Raw genomic sequence first — 22331 nt, 5'->3', positions numbered from 1 at the left:
TGCTTTTCAAGGATGCTGGCACTTTCCTCACCAATGAGCTTTTCAGTGTCCTCTGAGACCTCCCACAGAGCATGATATAGAGTGGCTTAGCTCCGCATTCCAGTAAACTTTTCTCAATAAATCATTGGATTCTTTCTTCCATATTACACTAAGAAATTGCTGGTGCCCCAATTTTATAAAGCATGGGCTACTATTGAGCTGAAATTCCAATACTCTGGCCACCTGATGTGAAAAGCTGACTCATTTGAAAAGACCCTGATGCTGGGAAAGATTGAGGGCAGGAGGAGAAGGGGACGACAAGGGATGAGATGGTTGAATGGCATCACTGACTCAATGGACATGAGTTTGGGTAAACTCTGGAAGTTGGTGATGGACAGGGAGGCCTGGTGTGCTGCAGTTCATTGGGTAACAAAGAGTTGGACATGACTGAGTGACTGAACTGAACTGAACTATTGAGCCAAGGTTTCAGATACACAAACAGAACCACTCTGAGATGCATAATACCTGGATGCTGATACATTGACTTTAGAATCTCTGGTAAGTGCACATGTATCAATAAATTCAGCCTGGTTTAATATTACTTTATTTTCTCCTTGTCTAGCATCCTTAATATTACATTGTTTTTTCCTTGGCAAGCATCCTCAGAATCAATTCTGACACATATTCTACAGGATATATATATATATTTAACAAAGGATACATATATACAGGATATATACAGGATATATATTTAACAAAGCCATCATCTCTTCAGGTATTCTGTGATCTAATTCCAGTTACAAATGCGTAGCCAATGAGAAGTAGTGGAGCTGGTTGTTAGAGAAGTTGGAATACCTTTGGAAGATGACTAATTTGTGTGGACCTTTAAGCCCTTGGTCTTTAAGTCTTCTTGGCAAGGGAGTTTCTTTAGGGCTTGGAATTTCAGTGGGAAAGAGTAAACCTGGAAGGAAAGGGTTAGCAATCAGGCCTATAGTGTATTCCCTTCTACTTAAATGTGCTCAGAGAATAATGAATGACCTCAATTAAAACTCTTTATTTTAAAAAAATCTATATATAACTAATAACCCAACCTCCTAATAAACATACTAAAGATATTTATTGGCCAAAAGATAATGGAGAGTCCTTATCTATGGAAATTTCTAGGAGGATCTAAATAGGTGTATCTAGGTTGCTTACAATAAATAAACTTACCTGGAATTTATAGATTTGTAAGGTGGGAGGCATGGCTGGCTGAAGTTGTATAGTTAACAAAATATATTTTTTTAAAAAATGATGCACCATAACCCAAAAGATTCCTTCTGTGAAGAAATGTTTCCACATACTTTACTCAAAACACACCTCACAGTTTGAGTCCCAGACCAGAATATATCATATTATAGGAAAGACCTTTTTATGAATAGCTACTTTTGACAGATCTCCAAGGGAAACTGTTTTATCTGTACCTTATAATTGCCTTAAATCATTAGTAAAGCTTGATGTTGAATAAAATCACAGAATTACATGTGATTCAGGTGAGTCTCATTTGTCTATTAAAGTTTGTATTGTGATGTATTTGGTTTGCTAATAAGTTATTTAAGATTTTAATATCTGCATAGATCCATGTATAAAAGAGTTTGGACTGTCATTTTTGTTTCCTATAATGTCCTTGTTGAGTGTGAATATCAGTGGGTTTTTTTTTTTTTTTTTTTTGGCTTCAAGAAACAAGTTAGAGAAAATTCCCTCTTTATTCTTTGGAAGAGTTTTTTAAAGTTGAAATATTTCTTCCTTAAATATTTGAAAAATTAACCCTGAGGGCAGCAAGGCCTGGAGTTTCTTTTATAAGGTTTAATTACAGATTCAGTTACTTTCATAGATAAAGAATTATGGAGGAGTGGAAGCCAAGCACTGTCTAGAGGGCTACATACATATAGAAAACTATTTGAAGGGAAGCAGTTAAAGTTATGTATTCTTGGTCTCAATGTTCATTTCCTATGACTAAATATAGTTTTCTGGCCAGCAGGTTTTTTTCATCTGTTCACCAAATATTTATAGAAAGTTTATTATGTGTCAGACATTCAAAAGACAATAAATATATAATCATGAACATTATCCCTGATTTTGTGAAGCTTATAGTCTATTTGGGGAAAGCATACATTGAACAAAATATTGTTTACCTGAGATTGTATTGAGTCGTATTTTTAAAAAGTGAATATTTGTAATGGCTACTGTTGAAACTGAATGAGACATGCTAAGCAATGTTGAGGGCCAAGCTGACATGGAGATAATAAATCAGTAAAGGAATCAGACCACATAGCTGTGTAGGTTTGTTTTTTTGTGTTTTTTTTTTTTTTTTCTTTCTAACCATGGTGCACAAAAAAGACTTCACAGCAAAGAAGGTAGATTATTAGATCCATGGACTATTAAAGAATGGTTAGATTAAAAAAGATGAGGAAATTAGGTCCCTGAAACTGTGAGTACATGCATGGCAATCCACTCCAGTATTCTTGGCTGGAGAATCCCGTGGACAGAGGAGACTGGCAGGCTACAGTCCATAGGGTTGCAAAGAGTCGGACGTGACTGAAGTGACTTATCACACACTCATGCACATTTCCCAAAGACAGTTCTGATCCGAGCTTAGTGTCTAGAAGTCAAAGTGAAAGTTGCTCAGTTGTGTCCAACTCTTTGTGACCCCATGGACTATATAGTCCATGGAATTCTCCAGGCCAGAATACTGGAATGGGTAGCCTTTTCCCTTCTCCAGAGGATCTTCCAAACCCAGGGATCGAACCAAGGTGTCCTGCGTTATGGGCAGATTCTTTACCAGCTGAGCCACAAGGGAAGACCAAGAAAAATGGATAGCCTGTCCCTTCTCCAGCAGATCTTCCCAACCCAGGAATCGAACCGGGGTCTCCTTCATTGCAGGCAGATTATTTAACAACTGAGCTATCAGGGAAGCCCCAAAGAAGTCAAGATATTCTTTTTATTTCCCTAGATCATGGTTCTGATAGTGATTCTGCTTTGCTCATTTTTGATGTGGATTTTATTAACTTTTTGGAGAGAGAGATGGCTCACCATTGGGCTGTCACTGCAGGTAAGCACCATCCTTAGTTGTAGCCCTGTGTGTCCAGATGTGTTCAGCCTGACTTTTGGCTTTCTCTCAGGTCTTTGCTCCCTACATACACCTGAGCAGCATATCTGCGATGGTTTTGCTTTCCTGGCCTGTGGCCTTCTACTTGATCCATTTGGAAGGAGAAGGTATGTCCTAAGGGTGGAACTTTCCCTGATTCTTCCAGCTCTGACTTTAGCTAGTGTACTTTACTCAGCCAGACAAGGTTGGTAGACAGCCAGCACTGTAGCTTTTTGAAATTCATTTAGCTTGTTACTCAGGCATGCTTCTTCTGGTCGAACTCACAACCCTACATGGCCTGTCACAGCATTTCTCTGATCAGACAGGCCCTCTTCTAAAAAGGGATTCTGCTTCTAGAAAAATAAGAATTTTCTCTCTGTTGTTACACATTGACTGGGAATAGATTGAAGTAGTTGTGGGGAGGGTAGAGGGAATTTTAGTTTTATTTGACCAGTGATGGTACAAGTCAGAGTTCTTTTAGTTTATATTCAAATATTACTATTTTCAACTCTAGAACCAAGTGCAGATATCCCCTGAACACATCTTAGTACTTCAAAACAGTCCCCAGTGAAATATCATGGAAACAAACAAGAGTCAAGAGCTGTATATGAAACTATTTTGAGAATGGAATTCTCTCTCAGCACCCTAACTGAGAAACAGGAGGATCTTCTTCTATGTCTTTTTTTTTTACTGCTGGTTAAACAGGAAGTGCCTGCTTCCTGACTTGTGCAAGGATGCAGGAAAGAGAAAAACTCAATTGGTAGTGTTGTCATTGAGTGTACACGTGTGTATGTGTATGTGACCAGTGGATTTTAGGAAATGTTTCTGGGGGCAAGAACTTACAGGAAATGTTTCTGGGGGCAAGAACTTACAATGACTCTTTTGTTTTTCATTTCCTGAATTTTAGCTAGAATGAGAAGATACCAGAATACTAGTGAAAGAAGAAGAAACAAGTGGTGTACTATGCTCACAAAGTTGAGAGGTTAGAGCTGGCAGATCTAGATTTGAAAGCAACATAGGTGGTAATTTTTAAGTGTACAAATGGGTAAAATCCTCCAAAGTCTAAAATAGTATGTGTTGGGGAGTGGCCAGTGATAACAGGTATTATGGTCAGGCTGTATGTGTGTGTGTGTGTGTGTCTGTGTGTCTGTGTCTGTGTGTGTATTTAAGAGATGAATGAGGAGAAAGAGAGAAGTGTCTACTATTTACTGAGAACCTGTGATGAGTCAACCCTGGCATATTAATTACATGAGATAGATGTTAGTAGCAAAATAGTTCCATTTTTCAGAATGAGAAAAGTGAAGATCCGAAGAGGTTAAACAACATGTCTAAGGCACAAAATTAGAAAATAGTAGTCTCGCTTTGAACTTGGATTTCTTTAAACTAGTATCCCTTCTACTATCCCTCACTGCCTTCAGTACAGGGGCATTTTAGGCTGATCCTTAAGGGCTTGAGGACTTTCTCAGAACCAACCAAACTACTCCTCCTTCTGAGAAGTTATTCCTTAACATTCCCTCTCCTTCTACCTCTTATACAACTCATTCCCTTGTAAATTTGCATTTGCAATAATTTTGACTTAATAACACTTTTTATTTGAATAGTTCTTTACTTTCAAGTCACTGAAAGAATATGGGGATATGACAGAAACTGAGAGTAAATCAATGAGTCCATAGATTCAATGAACCCATGCAGTAGGCATTTACTGACTGTTGTTTTGGGGATAGTTATTTGCTTGGGATGGTTCTTTATTCCTCTTTTCTTTTTTGTCACCTTCTCCTTCCAACTTTTTCAGTTCTGCAAGTGGTTGTTGGATTGCCCTTCCTCCTTATCCTTTTATGTCTCTATGTGGTGCCATTTGGGACTTATTCTCCCTGTGTTCAGGAGAAGGATAAATTAGCACCCAAGCCGGACTTCTTTGGTCATAGAGGTGCACCCATGGTAGGTCTGAGCATGATGGATGTTGGTGAGTACAGATGTGCATGGGTGTGGGTGAGACAATGGCACATCAGATCCAGGAGCCCCTGGAGAAGTAAAGAGTTTGGCTTGAGATGACAGAAATAAGGAGTTAAATGTAAAGGTTGGACTTGAACCCAGGTCACCTAATTCTCAGTCTTTTTTTTTTTTTTATTGTACCCAATGACATTGCCTCAGATGAACCAAGTCCCCAAATCAGGTTCGGTAGAGTAGAATATAGGCAGATTCTTTGAAAAAAGAGCCAAGGGAGCCAAACTCTCCTTCCTAAAGTCTTGTCATTACTGGGTCCCCTCCCTACCGTACAAGGGATGTTGGCAGTAAAGACTGTGAGATTAAAGGCCTGATGTCCTTTTCTTACACAGCTGGGACCTGAGAATACCATAATGTCCTTTGAGAAAGCTGTTGAACAAGGGGCCCATGGACTGGAGAGTGATGTGCAAATAAGGTAGGAAAGAAGGGGCCAGGGTGGGAGGAGAAGAGACCAGTGCCATGGACAACTCCAGCCTGGCCTAGGCTGTAGAGAGGGCAAGCCCCTGGGAGTTTCTCCCATGTTCACATGGGACATCTGCCCATGACACACATACATGAACCACTTCTCCTTTACCAACCACACATCTGCAACCCCTACATGCTCATCACAGGCTCATAGATCACTCTGTGTAGTCTCCACACACAGCTCAAACTTGTACCCCCTACAAGCATGCTTATAACTCATTCCCATGCCCCACCTTAGCAACCTATTTAATTAACATTCCCTGGGTACCTACTATATTCCTACTATATCCTTCTTTTGAGTGCTGGGGAGAGGCAAATGAGTGAAATATAGTCCTGCCTAAGAGCTGTTCCCAGCCAGTGAAGGAAATAGGGCATGTTTACAAATAAACACAGTACAGGACCATGTGTGGTGAGGGCCGTCCAGAAAAGAGTAAGGCAAATGCAGTGGAGCCTCAGTGGAGGAGGGTGAGTACCCCTCCTACTCTGTGGAAAATGATCTTTGTGCTCAGAACTGTATTCGTGTTGCACCTTGAAGGAAAAATAGTATTTTCCCAAACAGAGATGGGGAATCTGGGTAGAGGCAATAGCTTAGCCAAAGGCATCCCAATGAGAAATAACTAGTTTGTGGATCAGTACATGATAAAGCCAGGATTAGAACTAGATTTCCTGATCCCAGACTAGGGTTGACATTATCTAACAGTGGTGTTACTCAGCTGTTTCATGCAGGATATTTTAAGCAGAACTGAAACTGGATGTTCTTCTAGAGCTTCTGGGTTCATTGTGCAAGTGCCTAGAGGTCGTGGCCTAATGTGGTCATGATGCTGAGCCAATGAGCTCCTGGCACATTGTCTTTCTCTCTTATCTTACTTGTGACTTCAACTTCGGTGTAGATGACCCTTCCAACCCTTCAGTTTCTCTGTGTCTTGATGTCTTCATTTCCCATTACCACTTCCTCCACATACCTCCACCATCCACATTGATGGTCATAATCTAGACTTAATCACTAATAAATATTGCTTATCAGTCATAGTCTAGCCAGAACAGGAATACCACAGCAGTAACTAGAACAGGAAAATCTAATATCAAGAATTACTAAGTAGTAAAATGGGGAAACAGTGGAAACAGTGAGAGACTTTATTTTGGGGGGCTCCAAAATCACTGCAGATGGTGATTGTACCCATGAAATTAAAAGATGCTTACTCCTTGGAAGGAAAGTTATGACCAACCTAGACAGCATATTAAAAGGCAGAGTAAGCCAGAAAGAAAAAGAGGGTGGGATGATTTGGGAGAATGGCATTGAAGTATGTATAATATCATATATGAAACGAGTCGCCAGTCCAGATTCGATGCACGATACTGGATGCTTGGGGCTGGTGCACTGGGATGACCCAGAGGGATGGTATGGGGAGGGAGGAGGGAGGAGGGTTCAGGATGGGGAACACATGTATGCCTGTGGCGGATTCATTTCGATATATGGCAGAACCAATACAATATTGTAAAGTTTAAAAATAAAATAAAAATAAAGAAAGAAAGAAAAAATAAATAAAAAGCAGAGACATTACTTTGTCAACAAAGGTCCATCTAGTCCAGGCTATGGTTTTTCCAGTGGTCATGTATGGATGTGAGAGTTGGACCATAAAAAGGGCAGAGCACCAAAGAATTGATGCTTTTGAACTGTGGTGTTGGAGAAGACTCTTGAGAGTCCCTTGGACTGCAAAGAGATCCAACCAGTCCATCCTAAAGGAGATCAGTCCTGGGTGTTCATTGGAAGGTCTGATATCGAAGCTGAAACTCCAATACTTTGGCCACCTGATGCAAAGAACTGACTCATTTGAAAAGACCCTGATGCTGGGAAAGACTGAGGGCAGGAGGAGAAGGGGTCAACAGAGGATGAGATGGTTGGATGGCATCACCAACTCAATGGACATGAGTTTGGGTGGACTGAGGGAGTTGATGATGGACAGGGAGGCCTGGCATGCTGCGGTTCATGGGGTCGCAAAGAGTTGGACATGACTGAGCAACTGAATTGAACTGAATTGAAAATGTTGTTAACTTCTAAAAGAGGAACACAAGACTGTGGAAATGCACAAACAGCAGCTACTAAAACTTCAGCACATTCCACCCTGTTCTCTCCAAGAATTAGAAATACGTAAAAGAAAAAAAAAGTTTAAAACTGGACAAAATTCACAAACCATCTGACAGAAGACTCTGAAAGGTGGAGATTTGGAGGTGGACTGGCTGGTTCATAATATTGAAGGAACTTCCTAGTAGGGAGCAAGTTTCCTGTTGGTTGTTTTGGTTTTTTCCTCATATACCCTGACATGAGCTCTGAAGAGACGTGCACCGAAACACCTACAGCTGCAGAGGGAAAAAGAAAATCTGCTTTTTCTAGCCAGAGAATTTGCAGTAGGATTGCCCAGAAGGCTATAAATGTTTTGACCATACCAGTCCTACTCAGGGGAACACCACACAAAAGCCCCTCCCCTCCCTATCACAGCTTGAGGCTGTGGCCCTGCAGGGTATAAGCAAACCCCTGTAACGATTTCTGCCCTGGTATAAGAAGTGGTACCCCTCTCCTTTCTCTGCCTACTTAAGAGTGAAGTACTGAGAGAAGTTTTCTAGAGAAAGTGACTTTTTTGTGCTAAATATATTTAACATAAAACTTTTCATTTTAACCATTTTTAAAGAAAATTTTGTTAGCATATAGTTGATTTACAATATTGTGTTAATTTCAGGTGTACAGAAAAATGAATCTGTTATACATATATCTACTCTTTTTGTTGTTGTTTAGTTACTATGTGGTGTCTGAATCTTTTGTGGCCCCATGGACTATAGACCAAGTACCTCTGTCCGTGGAATTTCCCAGGCAAGTACTGGAGTTGGTTGCCATTTCCTTCTCTAGGGTATCTTCCTGACCCAGGGATCAAACCTGCATCTCTTGCATTGCAGGCAGATTCTATACTGCTGAGCCACTGGGGAAGCCCAGTCTACTCTTCAGTGTACAGTTTAATGGCATTCAGTATATTCACCTTGTTTTACTACTATCACAACCGTCCATGTCTAGAACTTCTTCATCTTCTCAAACTGAAGCTCCATACCTATTAAATAATAACATAATCCATATGGCATACAAAATCTGTTTTGATCAGCTGTTTGTGTTACTTGTAAGGCTTCCAGTCAATAGAAGACTATTAGTAGTTAAGATACTGGGAGTTAAAAGTTACGTATGAATTTTGACTGTGCCCATAACACCCCATTGTTCAAGGGTCAACTGTAGTAAAAAAAAAAAAAAAAAAAATACTATCTATGAAAAATGTTCAAATAACCAAAAGAAAGCCAAAATGAGAAAACAGGGGAACAAAGTTGGAGCAACCAAACATCAAACTAGTATCAAAGTGGCAGACTTAAATTATAACATACCAACAAATATAATAAATATAAGTACTCTAAATATACAAATTAAGACATATACTGGTAGACTATATATATTAAAACATAATGCATTAAATACATATAGTACATAAACTATAAGCTGTGTACAATAAATTCACCTCAAATATAATGATATAGACAGGCTTTTCCCAAAACCTGGCTTAAAACTCAACATCCGAAAAACTAAGATCCTGGCATCTGTTCCCATATTTCATGGCAAATAGATGGGGAAAAAGTGGAAACAGTGACAGATTTTATTTTCATGGGCTCCTAAATCACTGCAGATGGTAATTGCAGCCACAAAATTAAAATTGCTTGCTCCTTGGAAGAAAAACTATCATAAAACAAGATAGCATCTTAAAAAGCAGAGACATCACTTTGCTAACAAAGGTCTGTATGGTCAAAGCTATGGTTTTTTCCAGTAGTCATGTATGGATGTGAGAGTTGGACCATAAACAAGGCTGAGTGCCAAAGAGCTGATGCTTTTGAACTGTGGTGCTGGAGAAGACTCTTAAGAGTCCCTTGGATAGCTGGAAGATCAAACCAGTCAATCCTAAAGGAAGTCAGTCCTGAATGTTCATTGGAAGGACTGATGCTGAAGCTGAAGCTCAAATACCACCTGACCACCTGATGCAAAGAGCTGACTCACTGGAAAAGACCTGATGCTGGGAAAGATTGAGGGCATGAGGAGAAGGGGATGACAGAGGACAAGATGGTTGGATGACATCAACAACTCCCATGAGTTTGAGCAAACTCCGGGAGATAGTGAAGGACAGGGAAACTTGGCATGCTGCAGTCCATCGGGTTGCAAAGAGTCAGACACAACTTAGCAACTGAACAACAACAAATAGGTTAAACTCAAAGGATGGAAAAATATACAAATAAAAGATGGAGTAGTTATATTAATATTTGACAAAGTAAACTTCAGAGCAGAGCAAACCACAATAAGCAGGGAACATTACATAATGATTAAAGTAAATTCATCAAGAGGACATAACAATTTTGAACGTGTGTGAACCCAAGAATAGAACTGCAATATACATGAAGCAAAAACTGACAAAACTAAAAGAAGAAATAGACAAACCTATAACTATAGTTGAGAACGATGACACCCTTCTCTTAGTAATTGATGTAAGACTAAACAGAAAACTATTAAATATGCAGAACAACAAGATGATGCTGGACTATGCCATCAGCCTACAGGATCAAAGTAACACTGATGGAACATTCAACGCAAGAACAGCAGAAGATATATTGTTTTCCAGTATCCACAAAACATATAATATAGACCATATCCTGGACCAAAAACAAAACAAAAACAAATTTAAAAGTACTGAAAACATACAGAATGAGTTCTCTGACCACAACAGAATCACACTAGAAATGAATCACAAAGTTAACAAGAAAATCTCCAAACACTTGGAAACTAAACAAATTCACTTCTAGATAATTCATGATTTAAAGAGAACATCTCTTGTATTACACATGTGATTTACAAAAATTTCCTTCCATTTTAAGTTCTCTTTCATTTTCTTGATGCCATCTGATTTTGACAAAAATGCAAGGCAATTCACTGACCACTGCCTCACACCAAATATATAAAAATTAACTCAAAATGGATCAGTGACATAAATATGAGAGGTAAAAGCATAGAATTCTTAGAAGAAAACACAAGGGTAAATCATGACTCTGGATTTGGTGGTGAGTCTTTCTATATGACACTAAAAGCATGAGCAACAAAAGGAAAAAATAGGTGAATTGGACTTCCTCCAAATTAAAACCTTTTGCTCATCAAAGGGCATTACCAATAAAAACAAAAGACAGATTACACAATTAGAGAAAATATTTGCAAATCGTACATCTGATAAGGATTTGTATTTTTAAATTTTTTTAAAATGTTTTGGATGGTGATATTCTATTTTATCCTATGACACTATTGCCACAAAATTGGCTTTACTATTTTGGCTTCAATAGGTATAAAAGAAAATGGATTACCATCTTCATTGCTATAATGTGTTAAGCATTAAGAGCAATGCCAAAGAATGTTCAACCTACCACACAGTTGCGCTTATTTCACATGCTAGCAAGGTTTCAGCAGTCCATGAATCAAGAACTTCCAGATCTACAAGCTGGGTTTCAGAGAGGCAGAGGAACCAGAGATCAAATTGTCAACATTGGGGCCCCCAAGATCAGTATCTAGTTTAATTGTTTCAGGTGGAAAGTATTCTTTGAGTTTCCATTTTTAAAGCATTTGGATTAAACAAAGAATAAAATACTGATGCCTACAGCAAAAAAAGAAAAAAAAATTGGCAAAGGACTTGAATGTATTTCTCTAGAAAATTTATGCAGTTGGCCAAAAGGCACATGGAAAGATACTCAACATCAGTAGTCACTGAAATTGAAAGTGAAATCGCTCAGTCGTGTCCTACTCTTTGCGACCCCATGGACTGTAGCCTACCAGGCTCCTCCCTCCATGGGATTCTCCAGGCAAGAATTCTGGAGTGGGTTGCCATTTCCTTCTCCAGGGGATCTTCCCTACCCAGGGATTGAACCCAGGTTTCCCGCATTGCAGGCAGACGCTTTAACCACTGAGCCACCAGAGAAGCCCCAAAGCCATTATCAGAAATCACTTCACACTATTATGACTATAGTTAAAAACATAGAAAATAACAAATGTTAGTATGGAAGTGGAGAAGTTGTAAACCATGTACATTGCTGGTGGAAGTCAAAGTGGTATAGTCACTATGGAAAACAGCTTCTAATTCCTTAAAAACCTTAACATGGAATTACTATATGAACTAGCAGTTATACTCCTAGGTGTGGGTATACATTTTTATATACAATGAAAAAGTAGAAACAGATACTCAGATAGATACTTAGATGCCAATGCTTATGGCAGCATTTTTCATAATAGCAAAAAGTTGGAAACAACCCAAGGATCCATTAGCAAATGAATGAATAAATAAAATGTGTGTGTGTGTGTGTGTGTGTGTGTGTGTGTACGTGTGTGTGATGGAATACTATTCAGCCATAAAAATTAATAAGGTTTCCAACAACAGGGATATTATAATACAGATGAACCTTGAAAACAATATGCTAAGGTGAAAGTAGCTAGAAATAAAAAAAGTATAATCCTGTGTGTATGAAATATCTAGAATAGGCAAATTCCTAGAGACGGAAAGTAAATTAAAACTACCAGTATTAGGGGAAGGGAGGAATGGTGAGTTACTTAATGGTTACAGAGTTTCTGTTTGTGCTAATAGAAAGTTTTGGAAACAGATAGTGGTGACGTTCCTATAACATTGTATATGCATGTAGTACCACTGAATTGAACACGAAAAATCGTTTTAATATGGCAACTTTTATGTTTTATATATTTTACCATAATGAATATAAGTGAAAAAAAAACTAAACAACAGAAGAAAAATAAATAGTACTAGAGAAATTGGACATCAGATACAATAAAAGTGACCCTCAACCTAAAGCTGGTGGTTTAGAGGAGAAAAAAGCACAAAAACTCAAAATTTACTAGGATTTAAATGCAAACTGTAGAATTATAAAATATTTAGAAAACCAAAGAGGGGGAGATCTCTGGGATTTAGGACTGGCAAAGTATTCTTAGACTTTATACCAAAAGCACCGTCCATGAAATGAAGAAAACTCATAAATGGGATCTCAAAGTAAAACACTTCTATTCTGTGAAACACTTCTATTCTATTCCTTGTGAGGAGAATAAAAAGAAAAGTATCAGATGAGAAGGCAGTATTTGTAAAATATGTATGTCACAAAAGACATATATCTAGAATATATAGGAAACTGTCCAACTCAACAGCACAAAAAATATTCTGAACAAATCCATTTAGAAAATGGACAAAATTAATAATCAGTCACTTTTCCTAAGAGAATACACAGATAGCTAATAGGCACATGAAAAAATATTCAACTTTAGCAGATATTAAAAAGATGAAAACTAAAACTAAAATCACTACTTACTGATCAGAATGGCTAAGTTTAACAAATAGTGATATCTTCTAATGATAGTAGATAAACCAGATCACTCACACATTACTGGAAGAAATGTAGAATGGTATAGCTGCTCTGATAAGTTTAGCACTTTCTTAAAATACCTAATACATACTTGCCATACAACCCAGAAATTACACTACTACTAATTTATTCCAGAGGGAGGGAAAATTTGATGTTAATACAAAAACCTTTACATTAATGTTCATAACAGTGTTGTTTATAATGGGCAACATCTGTACAACTCCATTTTCCTTCAAGAAGTTCAAGAGGTAAATGGTCAAATGTGGTGTATCCATACTATGGAATACTATGCAGTCCCTGAGATTCTCCAGGCCAGAATATTGAAGTGAGTAGCCGTTCCCTTCTTCTAGGGATCTTCCCAACTCAGGGATCAAACCCAGGTCTCCCGCATTGCAGGTGGATTCTTTACCAACTGAGCCACCAAGGAAGCCCAAGAATACTGGAGTGGGTAGCCTACCCCTTCTCCAGCAGATCTTCCTGACCCAGGAATTGAACTGGGGTGTCCTGTCTTATAGGCAGATTCTTTACCAGATGAGCTTCCAGGGAAGCCCCAGTAGAATACTGCTCAGCAATAAAAAAGAAAAAAAAAAATGGGCAAAGGACTTGAATGTATTTCTCTAGAAAATTTATGCAGTTGGCCAAAAGGCCACCTATACCTATTGATACATGCAGCAATTTGGATGGATAAGTCTCGTGGGAATTGTGCTGCATGAAAAAAGCCAGTCTCTAAAGGTTGCATACTGTATGCTGTCTTTCTTATATAACTTTCAAAATCATAAAATTAAATGATTGAAAATACATCAGTGATTGCCTGGGATGAACAGGGGGAAAGAACATGATGTCTGTGGCTATAAATGATAAAAGATTGTTCTCATATCTTTACAGCTTTGCATATTGACTCTGGTGGTTGTCACCTGAATCTGTCTATGTGGTAAAATGAGCACATACACATTTAAGTGCATGTAAAACTAATGAAATCTGAATAAGGTCAGTGATTTTATCAATGTCAGTTTCCTTGTAATATTGTACTATATACAAGATGTTACTGTTGGAGAAAACTCACAGTATTATTTCTTACAAACCCAAGTAAATCTACATATATCTCAAAATAGAAATTTTTAAACAGACAAGAATGCCATCAGTTTAAAAAAACGACAATCTGATTCTAAAATTTATATGCAAAGACAGAGGAACTAGGATACCTACCCCAAAACTGACAAAGAATAAAGTTAGAGGACTCACGCTATGTGATTTCAAGACATACTGTCTAGCTACATTAATCTGAACAGTGTAGTAATGGAGGAGAATCAGACACGCAAATTAATTGAGCAGAATAGGGAATCCAGAAATAGATTCCAGTACATAAACCCATATGTTTATTTTTTACAAAGGCTCAAGATAAATGAAGTAAAGACAGTCTTTCTAATAAATGGAATTGGGACATATAAACTTCCATTATAGGGGTGGGAGTAGTAGAGAACCTCCTCCTTTAACTCGTATCTTGCTGGATTTATGTGAAAAAGTGTTCTGCCTATGTTTTCTCTATAAGTCTAACATTTTAAATATCGTTTTTTAGATATTTTGCAAAATAGTTAATGACCTTTTTAGTTAATTAAATACTTTACATGTTTTAAACTGGGGTTATGAATTTTAAATATTTTCTTTTTTTAGGTACTCCAGTGGTCTGATTTCAGTCTTTTCAAAATACTTTTAAGTAATTCATATAAGTCTAACAATTTAAATGAATTACTAGATAGACTTAAATGTTTTTATATCTTTTAAATCACTTTATAAATATAGTGAGATTTTAATTTATAATCATATTCTAGGTCAGTTGATCTATTTCACATTTTAAACTGGAGTTACAAAGGTAACCTAAGCCAAGATATAAATTTACCTGAAATACTAAATGCCCAACGATTTCTTAAGCACAGTACTAATAACAGGAATGTTTTAAATGTACGTAAATTAAACTCTTCATCTTTCCACTTTGAGACATATTTATTCACCTAGAAAACAAATGTTATCTGTGTTGGTTTCCCAAGTAAATATATTGTGGTGGCATTTTTTATTTAAATTTTTTTTTAATTTACAATATTGTATTGGTTTTGCCATCCAACATGAGTCCACCATGGGTGTACATGTGTTCCCCATCCTGAATCCCCCTCCCACCTCCCTCTCCATACCATCCCTCTGGGTCATCACAGTGCACCAGCCCCAAGCAACCTGTATCATGCATCAAATCTGGACTGGCGATTCGCCTCACATATGATATTATACAGGTTTCAATGCCTTTTTCCCAAATCACCCCACCCTCGCCCTCTCCCATAGAGTCCAAAAGACTGTTCTATACATCAGTGTCTCTTTTGCTGTCTGGTATACAGGGTTATTGTTACCATCTTTCTAAATTCCATATATATGCGTTAGTATACTGTATTGGCGTTTTTCTTTCTGGCTTACTTCACTCTGTATAATAGGCTCCAGTTTCATCCACCTCATTAGAACTGATTCAAATGTATTCTTTTTAATGGCAGAGTAATAACTCCATTGTGTATATGTACCACAGCTTTCTTATCCATTCATCTGCTGATGGGCATCTAGGTTGCTTCCATGTCCTGGCTATTGTAACAGTGCTGCGATGAACACTGGGGTACATGTATCTCTTTCGATTCTGGTTTCCTTAGGGTGTATGAACAGCAGTGGGATTGCTGGGTCATATGGCAGTTCTATTTCCAGTTTTTTAAGGCATCTCCACACTGTTCTCCATAGTGGCTGTACTAGTTTGCATTCCCACCAGCAGTGTAAGAGGGTTCCCTTTTCTCCACACCCTCTCCAGCATTTATTGCTTGTAGACTTTTGGATCGCAGCCATTCTGACTGGCATGAAATGGTACCTCATTGTGGTTTTGATTTGCATTTCTCTGATAATGAGTGATGTTGAGCATCTTTTCATGTGTTTGTTAGCCATCTGTATGTCTTCTTTGGAGAAATGTCTGTTTAGTTCTTTGGCCCATTTTTTGATTGGGTCATTTATTTTTCTGGAATTGAGCTGCAGGAGTTGCTTGTATATTTTTGAGATTAATTCTTTGTCAGTTGCATCATTTGCTATTATTTTCTCACATTCTGAAGGCTGTCTTTTCACCTTGCTTATAGTTTCTTTTGTTGTGCAGAAGCTTTTAATTTTAATTAGGTCCCATTTGTTTATTTTTGCTTTTATTTCCAATATTCTGGGAGGTGGGTCATAGAGGATCCTGCTGTGATGTATGTCAGAGAGTGTTTTGCCTATGTTCTCCTCTAGGAGTTTTACAGTTTCTGGTCTTATGTTTAGATCTTTAATCCATTTTGAGTTTATTTTTGTGTATGGTGTTAGGAAGTGTTCTAGTTTCATTCTTTTACAAGTGATTGACCAGTTTTCCCAGCATCACTTGCTAAAGAGATTGTCTTTAATCCATTGTATATTCTTGCCTCCTTTGTCAAAGATAAGGTGTCCATATGTGCGTGGATTAATCTCTGGGCTTTCTATTTTGTTCCATTGATCTATATTTCTGTCTTTGTGCCAGTACCATACTGTCTTGATGACTGTGGCTTTATAGTAGAGCCTGAAGTCAGGTAGGTTGATTCCTCCAGTTCCATTCTTCTTTCTCAACATTGCTTTGGCTATTAGAGGTTTTTTGTATTTCCATGCAAATTGTGAAATTATTTGTTCTAACTCTGTGAAAAATACCATTGGTAGCTTGACAGGGATTGCATTTAATATATAGATTGCTTTGGGTAGTATACTCATTTTCACTATATTGATTCTTCTGATCCATGAACAGTATATTTCTCCATTTATTAGTGTCCTCTTTGATTTCTTTCACCTGTGTTTTATAGTTTTCTATATATAGGCCTTTAGTTTCTTTAGGTAGATATATTCCTAAGTATTTTATTCTTTTCATTGCAATGGTGAATGGAATTGTTTCCTTAATTTCTCTTTCTATTTTCTCATTATTAGTGTGTAGGAATGCAAGGGATTTCTGTGTGTTGGTTTTATATCCTGCAACTTTACTATAGTCATTGATTAGCTCTAGTAATTTTCTGGTGGAGTCTTTAGGGTTTTCTATGTAGAGGATCATGTCATCTGCAAACAGTGAGAGTTTTACTTCTTCTTTTCCAATTTGGATTCCTTTTATTTCTTTTTCTGCTCTGATTGCTGTGGCCAAAACTTCCAAAACTATGTTGAATAGTAGTGGTGGAAGTGAGCACCCTTGTCTTGTTCCTGACTTTAGGGGAAATGCTTTCAGTTTTTCACCATTGAGGATAATGTTTTCTGTGGGTTTGTCATATATAGCTTTTATTATGTTGAGGTATGTTCCTTCTATTCCTGCTTTCTGGAGGGTTTTTATCATAAATGGATGTTGAATTTTGTCAAAGGCTTTCTCTGCATCTATTGAGATGATCATATGACTTTTATTTTTCAATTTGTTAATGTGGTGTATTACATTGATTGATTTGTGGATATTGAAGAATCCTTGCATCCCTGGGATAAAGCCCACTTGGTCATGGTGTATGATCTTTTTAATGTGTTGTTGGATTCTGATTGCTAGAATTTTGTTAAGGATTTTTGCATTTATGTTCATCAGTGATATTGGCCTGTAGTTTTTTTTTCTTTTTTTTTGTGGGATCTTTGTCAGGTTTTGGTATTAGGGTGATGGTGGCCTCATAGAATGAGTTTGGAAGTTTATCTTCCTCTGCAATTTTCTGGAAGAGTTTGAGTAGGATAGGTGTTAGCTCTTCTCTAAATTTTTGGTATAATTCAGCTGTGAAGCCATCAGGACCTGGGCTTTTGTTTGATGGAAGATTTCTGATTACAGTTTCAATTTCTGTGCTTGTGATGGGTCTGTTAAGATTTTCTATTTCTTCCTGGTTCAGTTTTGGAAAGTTGTACTTTTGTAAGAATTTGTCCATTTCTTCCAAGTTGTCCATTTTATTGGCATATAATTGCTGATAGTAGTCTCTTATGATCCTTTGTATTTCTGTGTTGTCTGTTGTGATCTCTCCATTTTCATTTCTAATTTTATTGATTTGATTTTTCTCCCTTTGTTTCTTGATGAGTCTGGCTAATGGTTTGTCAATTTTATTTATCCTCTCAAAGAACCAGCTTTTGGCTTTGTTGATTTTTGCTATGGTCTCTTTTGTTTCTTTTGCATTTATTTCTGCCCTAATTTTTAAGATTTCTTTCCTTCTACTAACCCTGGGGTTCTTCATTTCTTCCTTTTCTAGTTGCTTTAGGTGTAGGGTTAGGTTATTTATTTGACTTTTTTCTTGTTTCTTTAGATATGCCTGTGTTGCTATGAACTTTCCCCTTAGGACTGCTTTTAAAGTGTCCCACAGGTTTTGAGTTGTTATGTTTTCATTTTCATTAGTTTCTATGCATATTTTGATTTCTTCTGTGATTTGTTGGTTATTCAGCAGCGTGTTGTTCAGCCTCCATATGTTGGAATTTTTAATAGTTTTTCTTCTGTAATTGAGATCTAATCTTACTGCACTGTGGTCAGAAAAGATGCTTGGAATGATTTCAATTTTTTTTTTTTAATTTATCAAGGCTAGATTTATGGCCCAGGATGTGATCTATCCTGGAGAAGGTTCCATGTGCGCTTGAGAAAAAGGTGAAATTGATTGTTTTGGGGTGAAATGTCCTATAGATAACAATTAAGTCTAACTGGTCTATTGTATCATTTAAAGTTTGTGTTTCCTTGTTATTTTCTGTTTAGTTGATGTATCCATAGGTGTGAGTGGGGTATTAAAGTCTCCCACTATCGTCTTAACCATTTTTAAATGTATGGTTTAGTTGTAACATATATTATTTATCTGGAATTGAGCTGCTGGAGCTGCTTATATATTTTTGAGATTAATTCTTTGTCAGTTGTTTAATTTGGAATTTAGAAAGATGGTAACGATGACCTTATATGCAAGACAGCAAAAGAGACACAGATGTAAAGAACAGTCTTTTGGACTCTGTGGGAGAAGGCTAGGGTGGGATGATTTGAGAGAATAACATTGAAACATATATATTATCATATGTGAAACAGATCGCCAGTCCAGGTTTGATGCATAGGACAGGGTGCTCAGGGCTGGTGCACTGGGATGACCCTGAGGGGTGGGATGGAGAGGGAGGTTGGAAGGGGGTTCAGGATGGGGAACACATGTACACCTATGGCTGATTCATGTCAATGTATGGCAAAAACCACTACAACATTGTAGAGTAATTAGCCTCCAATTAAAATAAATTAATTAGTTTTTAAAATTTTTTAACTTAAATAAAAATAAATAAAACATATATTATTTATAATATTGCCTAAACTTCAACTGTTTATCTCCAAAACTCTTTTTATCTAGTAAAACTGAAAGTCTGTACCCATTAAATGATACTTCCCAATGCCTCCTCCTCCTCAGCCCCAGACCCTGGCAATCCCATTCTGCTTTCTTCCTTTATGATTTTGACTACTTCATGTAAGTGGAATCATACAGTACTTTTTGTATGTTACTGGCTTATATCACTTAGCTTAACGTCTTGAAAGTTCATTCACGTTGTAGCATATTGCAGGATTTTCATCCTAAAAAGGATGAATGATATTCCTCTGTATGTATATACTACATTTGGCTTCTCCATTCATCAGTTGATGGACACTTGTTGCTTCCAATTTTAGCTATGGTGAATAATGTAGTCATAAACATGGGTACATACATACCTCATTGAGATACTGCTTTCAGTCTTTTGAGTGTATACCTAGAAGTGAGATGGCTGGGTCATATGGTAATTCTGTTGTTAATTTTTTGAGGAATTGCCATTACCCTTTTCCAAAGTGGCTGTACCACCTTGAGTTCCCACCAACAGTATACAAGTGTTCCGGTTTCTCCACATTCTCACCAATAACAAACAAACCTTTTTGCTTTCTGCTTTTTTGATAGGAGCCATCTTAATCTTTGTGAGGTGGCATCTCATTATAATTTTGATTTGCATTTCCCCGGTGATTGGTAATGTTGAGCTTCTTTTCATATAATTATTAGCCAGTCAAATCTTCTTTAGACAGATTTGTAGTCAAGTCCTCTGCCCATTTTTGAATCAGGTTGTTTGTTTTTTTTGTTGCTGAGATTTAGGAGTTCTCTTTATATTCTGGACATTAATCCCTTACCACAAATATTATTTGCAAATATTTTCTTGTAGTTTATTGGTTGCCTTTTTAGGTTGTAAGTAGTATATCTCGATGTATAAATTCTTGATTTTCATGAAGCCAATTTGTCTGATTTTTGTTTGTTTTTGCCTCTACCTTTGTCATCATAGAAAAAAAAATCATTGCCAAATCCAATGTCATGATTTTCCCCTATATTTTCATCTAAGTTTTTGTATATGGTATTAAGTAAGGGCCCAGTTTCATTCTTTTCATGTGAATGTCCAGTTTTCCCAGAACAATTTCGGAAAAGATGTCTTTTCCCTGTTGAATGGCCTTAGCACTCTTGTCAAAAATCATTTGACCATATGTGTGAGGCTTTGTTTCCGGCCTCTTTATTAATTTGTCTTTATGCCAGTACCACACTATTTTAATTACTGTTGCTTCATACTACTTTTTAAAATCAGGAAGTGTGAGTCCTCTACTTTTGTTCTTCTTTTTTAAGATTCTTCTGGCTGTTGGGGATTCCTTGTGATTCCTTATGAATTTTAGGTTGAATTTTTCTATTTCTTAAAAGAAATGTTATTGAGATTTTGTCAATAGATTGCACTGAATCTGTAAGATTGCTTTGGATAGTATTGACATCATAACAATGTGAAGTCTTCCAGTCTATAAACATGGGCTTATCTCCATTTATACATGTCTTCTAACCTTAATTTCAATAATGTTTTCTAGACTTCACTATATACATCTTTCACCTCCTTGTTTAATTCTTATGTACTTTATTCTTTTACTAAATGGATGCTAATGCAGTTGCTTTTCTAATTTCCTTTTCTGATTGTTCAAATCCTTGTTCTGATTGTTCAAATTTCCTTTTCTGATTGTTCAAATGTAGAAATGCAACTGACTTTTGTGTGTTGACTTTGTATCCTGCTGCTTCACTGAATTCATTCATTGGTTTTCTTTTGTATATGTGTAATCTTAGAATTTTCTGTACATAAGATCATATCATCTAAAAACAGAAGTAATTTTATTTATTCCTTCTCAATCTGTATGCATTTTATTTCCCTAAGTTGCCTAATTCCTATGGCTAGAATTTCCAGAACTATTATGAACAGGGGTCCTCAAAGCAGACATCCTTGCCTAGTCCTAATCATAGAGGAAAAGTTTTCAGTCTTTTTCCACTGAATACAGTGTTCACTCTGGATTTTTCATATATGTCTTTATATTGGGGTAGTTTCCTTCTATTTTTTTTTTTTCTTTTTAAAAATATTTATTTACTTGGCTGTATCTGAAAGAGGGAGTACCAGACCACCTGACATGCCTCTTGAGAAACCTATATGCGGGTCAGGAAGGAACAGTTCAAACTGGACACGGAACAACAGACTGGTTCCAGTAGGGAAAGGAGTACGTCAAGGCTGTATATTGTCACCCTGCTTATTTAACTTATATGCAGAGTACATCGTGAGAAACACTGGGCTGGAGGAAGCACAAGCTGGAATCAAGATTGCCGGGAGAAATATCAGTCACCTCAGATATGCAGATGACACCACCCTTATGGCAGAAAGTGAAGAGGAACTAAAGAGCCTCTTGATGAAAGTGAAAGAGGAGAGTGAAAAAGTTGGCTTAAAGTTCAACATTCAGAAAACTAAGATCATGACATCTGGTCCCATCACTTCATGGCAAATAGATGGGAAACAGTGGAAACAGTGGCTGACTTTATTTTTCTGGCTCCAAAATCACTACAGATGGTGATTGCAGCCATAAAATTAAAAGACGCTTACTCCTTGGAAGGAAAGTTATGACCAACCTAGACAGCATATTAAAAAGCAGAGACATTATTTTGCCAACAAAGGTCCATCTAGTCAAGGCTATGGTTTTTCCAGTAGTCATGTACATATGTGAAAGTTGGACTATAAAGAAAGCTGAGCACCAAAGAATTGATGCTTTTGAACTGTGGTGTTGGAGAAGACTCTTGAGAGTCCCTTGGACTGCAAGGAGATCCAACCAATCCATCCTAAAGATCAGTCCTGGGTGTTCTTTGGTAGGACTGATGTTGAAGCTGAAACTCCAGTACTTTGGCCACCTGATGTGAAGAGCTGACTCATTTGAAAAGACCCTGATGCT

At 37.3% G+C, this 22331-nt stretch overlaps 1 protein-coding gene across 5 annotated transcripts in view; it reads left to right on the top strand.

Moving 5' to 3' along the window:
• Positions 1–22331, top strand: part of LOC109569039 (glycerophosphodiester phosphodiesterase domain-containing protein 4-like) — a 153551-nt gene that overhangs the window by 56742 nt on the left and 74478 nt on the right. The window contains exons 1-4 of one of the 5 annotated variants that reach the window (XM_070803963.1): positions 3055–3234; positions 4014–4088; positions 4899–5044; positions 5443–5525. The exons of the other annotated variants lie outside the window; for them this stretch is intronic. Of the exons in view, the coding sequence (XP_070660064.1) occupies positions 3180–3234; positions 4014–4088; positions 4899–5044; positions 5443–5525 (359 nt within the window). The 5' untranslated portion in view covers positions 3055–3179. Of the gene's footprint in view, positions 1–3054; positions 3235–4013; positions 4089–4898; positions 5045–5442; positions 5526–22331 lie in introns of those variants that run through there. 5 annotated transcript variants of the gene reach the window in all.

The sequence above is a fragment of the Bos indicus genome, chromosome 15 (assembly GCF_029378745.1).
Source record: "Bos indicus isolate NIAB-ARS_2022 breed Sahiwal x Tharparkar chromosome 15, NIAB-ARS_B.indTharparkar_mat_pri_1.0, whole genome shotgun sequence".
NCBI classification, from domain to species: Eukaryota; Metazoa; Chordata; class Mammalia; order Artiodactyla; family Bovidae; genus Bos; species Bos indicus.
Note: the sequence above shows the minus strand (reverse complement) of the source record. Positions and strands in the feature narration are given on the sequence as shown.